This window comes from Prionailurus bengalensis, chromosome C2 (assembly GCF_016509475.1).
Source record: "Prionailurus bengalensis isolate Pbe53 chromosome C2, Fcat_Pben_1.1_paternal_pri, whole genome shotgun sequence".
Classification (NCBI taxonomy): domain Eukaryota; kingdom Metazoa; phylum Chordata; class Mammalia; order Carnivora; family Felidae; genus Prionailurus; species Prionailurus bengalensis.
In genome coordinates, this window is record NC_057350.1 from 81803727 (window position 1) to 81816095 (window position 12369).

Here is a 12369-nt window from a genome sequence, read left to right on the forward strand (position 1 = left end):
CCCCCCACACACACACATCCAACACACATTACATGCAAAACATGCCCCTAACACACACACCCAATACACATATACACAACACACACACAACACACATACACCCAACACACACCCCTAACACCCCGACACACATACACCCAACACACCCCTCTAACACAACCCCCAGCACACACACACACACAACACACACACACAGAGCACAAGAACAGTGCCACACTCCTCTTTCTTCCTCCAGCCCCCAGCACATCTAGCACAACTCAGTTAGTTTGTTTTACTGAACTCAGCTTCTGGGCATAAGAGGACTGGTGTGGACAGTTTCCCAAACTGTTGAGAATGGGATCGGGGAGAAAAGAGAACCATCTATGCCATAGATAGAGCTAGGGTTTCGGAGGGGGATGCAACAAAGACACTAGCATTTATTGAGCACCTATTATGTGCTCTCCTCTACGCTAGACCTTATATATTGCAATCCTCATCACAGTCTTGTGGGTATCATTGTCCCCACAGTCCCCATTTTACAGATGGGGCCTCAGGACACTTGACTAGTGAGGGCTGGGAATGACACAGGCACCCCGTGCCTTACAGTCTTTCCTCTGTTTCCCCACCTTTGCAGTTACGCTGCCCACTTTCATATGCAAATGAGTCCCTCCAAACCAACCACCTAGGCCCAGATTGTGTGATACCTTCGCTTGTCAGCCATCCTCACCTGTGCCTCCTTTGAAATTGTTGGTGGCTTTAAAAGAAAAAGGAAGTAGAAGGGGAAAATAATAGGTAGCTTGGGGGAAGAGCAGGTTTAAGGAAAGGATTTTTTTTTACTTTATTTTTTATTTTTTTTTAATGCTTTTTTTTTTAAATGTTTATTTATTTTTGAGACAGAGAGAGACAGAGCATGAACGGGGGAGGAGCAGAGAGAGAGAGGGAGACACAGAATCCGAAGCAGGCTCTAGGCTCTGAGCTGTCAGCACAAAGCCCGACGCGGGGCTCGAACCCACGGACCATGAGATCGTGACCTGAGCCGAAGTCGGACGCTTAATCGACTGAGCCACCCAGGAGCCCCAGGATTTTGTTTTTTAATAAGAAGACTAAGAGAAGGGCACCTGGGTGGCTCAGTAGGTTGAGTGTCTGACTTCGGCTCAGGTCACGATCTCACGGTTTATGGGTTCAAGCCCCACGTCTGTGCTGACAGCTCAGAGCCTGGAGCCTCCTTCGGATTCTGTCTCCCTCACTCTCTGCCCCTCCCCTGCTCTCACTTTGTCTCACTCTATCTCTCAAAAATAAATAAATGTGAAAAAATTTTTAAAAAAAAGACTAAGAGAGGAACCACGGAAGAGGGAAGGATGTTTTAAAATATGTTGTATTTACTGGATTTCAAATTTACCATATTTATAGATTTTTTTTTTATTCTTACAACTACACTGAAGGGCAGTATTCTCTCCATTTTGTGGGTGAGGAAACAGAGAGTCAAATGGAGGGGTTTGCTTTCATTTTCTGACTCCTAAGTCAGCACTGGTTTTCTGTGACTACAACAGAAGACAGAGGTATCGCTGTACCCACGGTCAGGGTCTGAGAGGATGGATGATTGGACTGGCAGCATATTAAGGGGGCTCTGTGCCCCAATCGGGTTTATCTCCGCAGTTCTCCTGGCATCAGGTGGGGGAGACACCTTTCCCTAGGCCTCTTCCAGCTGTCCCCTCAGTGACCTAGGCGGACCCCTCGCTCCTTTTCTTGGCTTAAAGTCTTCTCTCCTTTGTGGACCACCAGCTCAGGCGCCACTTCCCCCAGTGGGAACACGCAGCCTTCAGCTGTTGCCAGTGGGACCTGCCTGACAGATCTGGCGTTCGGGAGCCTTCTGGAGCGTGGGCTTCCCATCATTACAGTTTCACCAACACTTGTGTCTTTTTCCTGTAGTAACCAGGGTATAGCTTGCTAACAGGTATTGAGTGCCTACTGCATGGCAGGTACAGCTCCCTGTTGGTAGGTATAGGCATTATTTGGCATTTTGTCAGGAGGAACTGTAGCTTAGAACAATAAGGAGACAGGTAGCAGCTGGTGAGTGGAGCTGGAACCATGAGTGAGTGTCGAGCACCAGAGCTCACTGAGCTGTGGACCATGAGCCATGGGGCCTCTGCACAGCCCCCTCTGTCCTCAAATGCTTCCCCTCACAGCAACACCGTGGGGGGAGTCTCAACATCCAATGTGTGAGGGCTCACCAGTGCCCTTTGTCAGAAATGTAAATTCCGCCCCCATGACAGATCCTAGTTTGTATTCTGATTTGGTTGGTTTGAGCCAGGTCTTCGAGTTGGCCTTTTTAACAGGCCTCTGAGAGAATTCTGATGTGGATGGTCCCGACAAAGTCTTCAGTGGGTGGAGACACCCCATCAGAACAGAGAAGAATGGCCAAAGGAAGTGGACCTACACAGGAGCAGAAACCAGAACTGAGCTAGATGAAGGGGAAAAATGATAGAAAGAAGGGGACCCAGCCTCTATAAGCAGCCAGACAAACGGGAGAGCTGAGTAGCAGGGCTGGGTGCCCTGCCTAGAAACTTCTAGATGGCAGCTTACAGCCATGGCTGCCTTCCGAGTCTTTAGCCCCACATCTTCTCTTTCTTAACACACTCAACTCTGGCTGCCAAAACATGATTCCTGATACCTCTTGGTCTGTCTCTACACGGTGCCATATGCAAGAAATTTCACTCACTTAGTATTTCCTGACCAGATGGATAAACACACCAAAAAGGAATAAACAGCCTCACATTAACTAGATAACCTAGCCGTAATCCCAAGAGCCATGATGATGATGGTTTTAATTCATTCTTACAAATAAGTAGGAAGGAAGGAAGCGGAGGGACAGGAGGAAGGAAAAGAAGACCATCTCATTGTCCCCCAAGGAAATGCATACAAACAGATTCTCCATCACACTCAGTGGGCAGGGTATTTATTTGCCTGGGGCTGACTTATAATAATCCAATCCGTTCATCTTTCAAGTTATAAAGAACTTCACAGTATCTTTCTCATGATTGTTTTCATACACCTTTAGCCTGTGCGTATTTAACATTCTATTGCGAAGCAGTGAGGAACCAGGACTGTTTTTTATCTCCTTGGTATACCCTTAGGCTTCTCTCAATAAAATGTTTGCTGGGTTTGTATGCTCGCTCTTTAAAAGTTGGAAAGGGAAATTCTTGAGAAAACAAGTAGCCAACACGCAACCCTAACAGAATCTGGAGCTGACATTTGCAGAAGCTCTTCCTCCCTGTTTGACTTCCCAAACTTTGTAAGAGGAGAAGTAGGTATGTAAACCAACCCACAATTTACTTCCTTGTGATAATTAGAGTCAGATTCCTTTGGCAAAGAGAGCCTTGCAAAGTCTTTGCCTCTTTTGAAGGACCTGGAATATCTTAACTGATAACAGATGTCTGTTGCCTTCTGTGTATGAAGGCAATGACAATGACTGCTGCTGTGGTGGCCCCAGGTGGTAAAGATTTTGCCCTGACAAGTTCACCTGGTCCCCTTGGTGCCAACAGAATCCATGTAATACATGGAGGGATAAACAGGACACACACTCTCCTGGCCCATCTAGAGAGTGACTGTGACCTCAGTGCCACCACATTTCTATTACCTACTTACATGCCGGCCCACTCCCAGTGAAGAACTGGGATAGTTGGCCCTCTCAGTCCCCCTAACTGATAACATCCATTGGCAGGAGATTTTAAACATAGTCATTCAGGCTGCTACTTCCTCTGGCTTCTCTGGCTTCCTCGTCCCTGGTCTTTATTTTTGGATTTGCAGAAATGTCAGGATGGCCAGGTATCAGTGACAGGAAGTTGGGGACTGTGAAATAATGCCTGGGGTATGTGTAACTCCAAATACCTCAAAGGCTCTGCTTTCACTGGGCCTTAACAGGAGGAGTGAACAGCTAATCCCTTGATTCAATGAAATCTATTTCTGATGCTAGGGGAACCCAGGGGCCAAGGAGAGGCCACAGGCATCACGCTAACCCACACACCATCTTCCCCCTTCCAGATTGTATTTCTCAGGCTTCACCAGCTAAGTCTCCACCATGATGAGCCTCCTCCCCATTGGGGAATTTACCAAGAAGTTATCATTTTCCCTGCAACTTTTTGGGTTTCCTCAGTGTCATGTTCTTGTCTGTCACCTGTGAGAGCCATGCAGGTACTAAGACAACGGGACTCACTGAAAGATGTCTTGGACAAGGGGTCTGCACTCTTTTTCATCCTCCAACCTGCCGTAAGTTTTCAGAACAAGCCAGGTTCCAAATGATGTGGTTTATTACCTTCTTTGTCTTTTCATCAGCGTAAGCTGCCAAAGTGACTTAGACCTGCATTTGTCCAGTATGGTAGCCGTCAGCCACATGAGGCAATGGTGTGCTTGCAATGGTCCTAGTCTAAATTGAGAGATGCTATAAGTACAAAACATACACCAAATTTCAAAAATGTAGCAGGAAAGAATTTTAAATATCTCCATTTTTTAAGGTTTTATTTATTTATTTTGAGAGACAGAGTACAGGCAGGGGAAGGGCAGAGAGAGAGGAAGAATCCCAAGCAGGATCTGCGCTGTCGGCACAGAGCCTGATGTGGGGCTCGAACTCACGCACTGTGAGATCCTGATCTGAGCTAAAATCAAGAGTCAGACACTTAACCGACTGAGCCACCCGAGTGTCCCAATATCTCAATAATTTTTATATTAACTACATGTTGCAGTGATAATATTTGTTAATGAAATATATCATTAAAATTAATTTCACCCTTTTCTTTTCACTTTTTTAATGTGGCTACTGGGAAATTTTCTATTTATTTCTTGTGGACAGCACTGGCCCAGACATCCAAATGTCTCAGAGTCCAAATGACTGCTGCTTATATTTGGAAGGGGCACAAAAATCTTTTGGATTTTTAGTTTTAGCTCAGGAAAGCACCACCCATCTTCTTTTCTGTACCCAAAACCTCATAGAAAGGCCCCCAGAGCGTGTGGCCTTCAGAAATGCCATCATTGCAGTGCTGGTCCCCTTGTCCCTTCAGAACAGAAGTCTCATTTTGCTGTCATTATTACCAAGAAAGGGTTTGACTCATTGTAGCACTGGCTTCCAAAATTTAAAAGAAATCGCGATTGAATGTAAATACACCCAGCTCAGTGCCCGGCACAGAACTCAACAGAAGGTGCAGGTAAATCTCCAGGTAGAGGCACATGGTCAGAGTCAGAGTCTTTATTAGCATGGCCTTTTCAAGACTGAACAGGAAAGGAACTGCTCAGCTCTCCCCTGCTACTCTGTGTATTTGTCAAGCGATTATATTGGAACCACATGCTTAACTAATAATATGGTAAAGGCTGGTCTCTGTGAAAAGCAGCTTTGCAAAACATAGTTAAAAAAAAAAAAAAAAAAAAACTCCGAATAATCAGAACTATGCAGAGAGTAGGAAGCCTGTGCACAGATTCTGGAGAATAAGAAAATCAGGAGCCAGTCACAACAGTCCTGGCGGAGGGTGGGGGGGTGGGGGGGTGTGCGGGGGTCGTGAAGTACAAATCATGCCAGGCAACATGTGATGGCTTTTTTCTTTCGTTTTCCTTCTTTCTTTTCTTTTTTCCTGACAGAAGAAAATTAGTGCTTCAAAGGAACACAAGTAGATGAAATGTTTTCTTGAATCCCAGAGAAGCATTTGACAGATGTCACATGAATCTTATTCAGGGTGTTCACAAACTTGCTCAGAGCGCGGGAGGGAGAGCCAAGGCCTTGCTGCCTGGGGGAGCAGCACAGGCCGCCCCCACCCCCCACCCCGGGGATAGACGCTTCAGGGCCTTTGTGCATCACCCACCTCGTGTCCACAGTGGGTGCCTAACCAGGACCTGCAACCCTCCATGGGACTTAAAGGAAAAACGAAACCATAACTAGAGCTTGAATGTTAAATTCCCAGAACATTATTTCAGCAGGCAGTGTTTGCCAAACACAAACCAAGCCCGTATCTTCAACTTGCCTCTGTAGTGGGCTCCTAGCTGGCTGGGCTCCGCTGCTAAGTATTACAGAAGCCCCTCTTTGCCCCCTAACTTGCTTCTGGACTTTCTGTCTTCACCATTAGCCTGTAGTTTCTTCACCACACACAGCGCATGCTCCAAAAAAGCTTCTTCACTGAACTCTACCTCCTGATGTGAAAAGAATAATGACAACAGTCAGAAATTATCTTTTGTGAGTCTGCATCAAGAAACGGAATTAATACGCATCCACTGAAATGGAATTTCAGTTCTGTTTTAGCCACGCGGTCCAGTAAATGAGTTTCTGTAGCGTTTTTCCTGCACGTGTCTGAGTCAGCTCCCTTGTTTCTGTGTCACTCCCCACCCCAGCCCAATTCGCCTGTTTATTTCTAAAGCCCACCGCCCGCACCCAGCGTGTTCACACGAGGACTGAGTGGCGAAGGGGCGGAACACATTCTCCTGCGGGAAGATGAGACTCTTAATGAGGGCGAAAGACCACGTGTGAAGTGGAAAGATGAGCTCAATTTTAGGTCTGAAGCTCAGGGTTGGTTCTAGGGATCAGAGATGCTAGAAACAAGCATGAGAACTCGAGATGGCCCATGAATGTAGGCCGCAGATGGACTCAGGGTTGAGAAGTTCTGGTCAGGGGATGGAGAGCCTGGAGGCATGGCATCATGGGAGTCTTCCTAACTGAGCTCTGAGGTGCAGGTGGCCAGTAGCACAGCAAAGGCGTGTGCAAACAGGAGGACAGCAAAGTGTCCATCGAGTGTGGTAGTGAGACTCCTCTTGACCTTGGGGAAAGTCCTTTCTGTGGAGATCAAGAAACAGAAGCCAGAAGTTTAAACATATTTTTATTATCCACGAAGCCTGTTATTCAATGCCACTAATTATTTCTACTGATATGGATGATTAGAGTTAATATATAACAGCACCTACCAACGTCAGTTTTCTGGTTTTGACAATGTACTGTAGTTACATAAGATGTTATTGGGGGAAGCTGGGTGAAAGGGATACAGGAACTCTCTGTACTATTTTTGCAACTTCTTGTGAGTCTTAAAATATTCCAAAATAAAAAGTATTTTTTTAAGAGTTAATATGGCAAGGCATTTCCAGAAATTCACACTCAGCTCCACACGCGGGCTTCTGCACTGCAGCTGCCCCCACACCCAGACACCCTCTCTCTCCTCAAAGGGCAGCGGCTGTCCCCTTCATTCACCCTGAACTGTGGCAGAGAGGGGAAGCTGCAAGGTGTCAGCTGACATAGGCTCTATAAGCATTGGTGGCCTTAGCCCCTAACCTTGGACCTGGCGTTCACCCTTTGTGGGAGCCACGTGTTCTGCTCTCTGACATGGACTCTCAGGTTTGGGGGATTTCAGTGAGAGCCTGTGTGCTTCCTTTCCTTTCCGCATTGCAGGGTCATGACCACTAACCAGGTGTCTGCTTTCCTCTCTTTCCCTTTCAGGATGCTTCCATTGCACACAGATTCCACGTGATGAGAGAGAAGCACCCTGAAAAATTCAACAGCAGGTAAGAGTGCCCTAAGGCTGCATCCCCGGCTGCACTGCCCGCTGGCCCCTCCCGCCCCTGGAGGCGCTGGCCAGACAGAGGCCTCCACCTGCTCTCACCCAAACGTTCTTGGCCCGGCCGCCCAAGGACTTCGCTTTCCTGCCACGTTGCCGTCGCCGGAAGGAGGGTTTCCATTTCCAAGCAGAAAACACTGTCAGAAACCTGCCCTCCCCTCCCAGAGGATGCTGTGCAGAGGGAGGGATTGCAGGGCTGGCAAGGAGGGCGTGGCGTGCCCGCCTTGAGGGGTGGGGATCTGCTCTTGGCTAACTGGAACCCTCTTCGGGGGCTTGGCCGCTTTCTCTAGACGGAAAGCTCCTGCAGCCCCAGCCCCCTGGAATTTCTCTGGGGAGGGACAAGCAGAAGGGCAGGGGCCTCAGCTTCTCTCGGTCTCAAAGGGAGGGAGACCGGAGGGCCGGGAGGGCGGCGCCTCTGCGTCCCCTGACAGCAGGGGGCAGCAGAGGGAGGCCCCTGCTGGCGCTGTGAGACCTGGAGCCCAGCACATTCCAGCCTCAGCCTGTGCACCCTGTGTGTAGCCTGGATGTTAGGTCCAAAAGTACAAGAAGAGAGAAAACCAGATCTTTTGCAAACAAAACTAAGCCCTTCTTGCTGGCAGGAGCGAATTTGCAAGAAGTGAGTTTGACTGGCATATAGCTACCCCTGGGATTGTTGCAATACCTTTCTCCATTCTTCCTTCTTTATTTCTTCTCTTTGGTTCTCCATCTTTTTTCCTCTTTGTTGTGCCATTTCAAGATGACCATTGGATCCCATCCCACCCTCAAGCAGGTGGGTAGGAAGAATGCAGACTGAGCCTGAAGGGAGTGACTTAGTTAGCAGATAGGATCCTCTTCACAGCAGAGGCCCAGCCTTGTCTGAAGACATCTATTTAAAGCCTCACACTCCCAAAGAGCGCCACCATTTTCATCCCTACTCCTTTCCCCTGACCTCAATGCCTGGGAGGTTAACTGGGAAAAAGAAAGTCTTTAATGTAACATACTTCAGCTTCAGGAAAAGTGATCTGTGGGATCTAATAGCTGAACTCATCGTCTCCTTAGGGTGGGCATTCTGTCCCAGGAATATTCCATCTGGCTGTCTCACACAGCTTGTGCCCAACTCACAAATCACTATTAACAGGTGATTGTTAAGAGTGGGTCCAGCCCCACTCTTATTGCAAACACAGACTCATAGATCAACTGACCTTCTGTGTCACTCTCACATCCACACTAAATCTTCTTTCTCTTCTGTCCACTGTAGACTTTTTGGGTCCTCTTTTCACAGGGGTATCCTTATGCATAGTCATACACATGTACTTGTTAAGATGCCATATGCTTGTGAAATCCATAAGGGCTCTGTTCGTGCATCCATTCAACACTAGCTTTTGAAAATATACTCTATGCCAGGCACTGTTCTGTAGGTGTGTTGGAGAGCCATGTGTAGGGACTGACCATCCAGTGCTGCAGACATGCATAGTGACTTGTGTTAAGTGATATGAATCGAGGTAACCTATGGGAAGGAACACAAAGCAAGGGCACGGTATTTGGTGCGGTGGGGCTTCCAACCATACAGATGCCAAGACCAGAAAACAAGGATGTATTTGCCAGGTGGACAAAAAAGAGAAGGGCTGCCCAGGCCAAAAGAACCAAATGTACAAAAAGATAACAAGGAGTGAGAGAAGGCAGAATGCTTGGGGTAGAGCAAGTTGTGCTGGTCTCTTGGCAGGGAAGAAGCAAAGCCCCTATAGTTTGTAGAGAGTGAGGAAGCAGAGGGAGGGAGAAGTTTCTCCATATTCCAGAAATCAATAGGTCAACGTATGACATAAATAGAGTCATCTTCAATTATTCACATGATTAACACAATTAGGAAGATACTTCTATCAGGGGAGAAAAAACAGTTGTAATTGCACGTTTCCTGGTGATCTGGTGACTGTTTTTCCTTCCCACTCCCCCAGTTCCATTAATAAGACTACTCTGTAGTGAGGTGCACACCCTTGCCCTGGTCGAGGTCAAGGTGGTGTGGTGGCCTGGGATGCCAGGCACCCAGATTTGTGTGTAAATCTATGTATCTGCAAGTAAGCGGAAACATAGTGGCATAGAGGTGGGCCCTGTTTCACAGGTCCTAGAACCCTTCCCGGTAAGAACTTTGAGTCCGTGCTGCTTCTCCTGTGCCTGCTTGCTCATGTTGAAAATACTCAGGAGTGCCCAGTTTGTCCACTGAGAGGCAGGCGAGCAGCCATTTTCCCCAGGCTTCCTTATTTAGCTTTGGAGATGGTTTTAAATAGGCAGGTGGTTGTTGCCATGGTTACCCCATTACACCAGCGGCTAAACTTAGGAAGGGCCACAAGGGATAGGAAGAAAGCTTGATACCCGGGATTTGGAAATGTAAACGATATTATCAAACAAGGCTTCATTTTACTCGGCTGAACTTAGGTTTTCCAGAGAGTAGTCACTGCTTGGCTGGATGCCCTTACCATTAAGGTGCAGGCCTGGGCCCTCAGGGATAACCCTGAGGTTCAATCTAGGGTGTTGTAACTTGTTTTGTTTTGCTTTGTTTTGTTTTGAACTTGGCAGTGTGTTTTGAACAGGGCTAGCATTTATCAGGAAGGTCGAATTTTTCACATTGCTCATTCAGTTTTCTTCTCACAAGAATTTTTAACCTGAGGTACAAAGGCTGCAGGAGCTCTGAAAACACTTTGAAATTATATGTAAGACATTGAGTACAATTTTCAGGAGAGAAAGTCCATAACAATGAGAAGGCTCTCACAGGGACCTATAGCCTTCAAATGGCTAAAAGTCACCATTCTGAGGCTTCTTTGAATCTTAAAGGGGGGTTGAGTTTTGGTTGGGGTTTTAGGAAATTCTTCCTCCAGTGGCTTCTCCCCACAGGTTGTTGCCAGAGAAGGTAGCTGGTTGTACAAAACGGAGTTATGTCCCTCTTGGAAATAGCTTTGTTAACGGAGCAAGAACCAGACCCAAGGATGCAGGAACGTGAGCCATGTGTGATGGGCAAGGAAAAGAAAAGCCTTTAACGGCAGAGATGGGGCTATATTTGGTACACTGTACATCCTAATCATCGACAGGCTAATAATTCATTGTTAACATAGGAATATTATGAAAATTATCATCTTGTAGTTGGCATACACATACAGAAGACAGATTTGATTTAAATGAGGACTCTAACATGTGTTAGAAGGTGTTCTAGGCTACAAGGGTATATAAGACCCGGTTCTTGCCTTCAGGGAATTCACAGTCTAGCAAAGAAGGAAGAATAATCTTCAAATATTTTTTACAAAGTGATTTTCACATACAAGGAGGTCCCATTTTGTAGGTCACATAGCATAAAAGAATTTGGGTAGTATAAGACACTAATTAATGGTTGTATCCCTACATCACCTGTAAATGAATTCAGAGTACAGAAATGGTGTTATAAGGGAACCAAACCAACTATTTTTTGAGCTCTTACCAGGTGCCAGGTGATAAACTAGGCTCTTTAAATACATTAGATTACTGAAATCCCATGATCACCCTACAAGGCAAATATTAGATTAAGGCATTTTACAGATAAAGACACTGAGGCTGGGAGAAGCCAAGTCACCCACCTGAAGTCACATCTTTTTTTTTTTTTTATAAATGTTTATTATTTAAAAAAATTTTTTTTTACATTTACTTACTTTTGAGAGATGGAGAGAGGCAGAACACAAGTGGGGGAGGGGCAGAGAGAGAATGAGACACAGAATCTGAAGCAGGCTCCAGGCTCTGAGCCGTCAGCACAGAGCCTGACGCGATGTGGGGCTCGAACTCACAAACCGTAAGATCGTGACCTGAGCCGAAGTTGGACGCTTAACCGACTGAGCCACCCAGGTGCCCCAATGTTTATTTATTTTTGAGAAGGGGAGGGGCAGAGAGAGGGAGACAGAGGATCCAAAGCCAGCTCTGTGCTGACAGCAGAGAGCCCACTGTGGGGCTTGAACTCACAAACCATGAAATCATGACCTGAGCCAAAGTCAGACACTTAACTAACTGAGCCACCCAGGCGCTCCAAGTCATGCATCTTTTTAAGCACCAGAGCTGATGCAATTCTAAGTTAGCTCCTCCAGAGTTCAAACTCTGTTTTCTGTACCTGATATCTTCCATGGATTTCATTTATTAAATATCAAACACTCTGATGGGTACTATATGCATGATCCCACTCAACAGAATAACATGCAAATTAAGTGCTGCTATCCCCATTTTAGAGATGAAAATATCAGGGTAAGGAGGGTAGAGCTTTTATCAACTCTATCCACCTGAGGATTGCCTCTCATGGGAAAATGCCTGCTGAGTCCCAAAGGGGACAACAGGTACACCATCCAGTCTTAACTTATGTGGTATGACTCTTCTCCCTATCTCAATGTCCACAGCACAGAGCAGGACCGATTATGTGATTTGTGTGACCCAGTGCAATGTTAAATACAGGATCCCTTGTTCAAAATTATTAAGAATTCCAAGTCAGTGACAGCAGAGCATTAATTAAAACAAGTACAGAGCCCTTCTAAGTGTGGGGCTCCTTGCAGCTATGCAGATTTCACTCCCATGAGCTGGCCCTGGCAAGGAGAGAAGAATTTATTTTTTCAGTAAACCTCACATTTGCTAGGACTCACAGGGATGGGGAAGTTTGCAATAAAGGTAAAAGAATGGGGGAAAGAGGGCTTCAACTAGGGAGTAGGAAAGGGATTATCAGTACCTCAATCAGGCAGTAGTCAGTATTAGCAGATGAGCTGATGATACCACTAAAGTCTTCCTGATATCCAAGAACCAGTCCTCCATGAAGTTTCTGGATTAGCTCTCTGTG

The 12369-nt window shown here is 46.4% G+C and overlaps 1 protein-coding gene across 12 annotated transcripts in view; it reads left to right on the plus strand.

The window, feature by feature from the left end:
• Positions 1–12369, plus strand: part of DGKG (diacylglycerol kinase gamma) — a 216364-nt gene that overhangs the window by 111273 nt on the left and 92722 nt on the right. For all 12 annotated transcript variants that reach the window (XR_006299407.1, XR_006299410.1, XR_006299411.1 and 9 more), the window contains one exon: positions 7442–7506. Coding sequence is in view for 1 of the 12 variants with exons in the window: in XM_043594661.1 (XP_043450596.1) it covers positions 7442–7506 (65 nt within the window). In the remaining 11 variants the exon portion in view is untranslated. The remainder of the gene's footprint in view (positions 1–7441; positions 7507–12369) is intronic.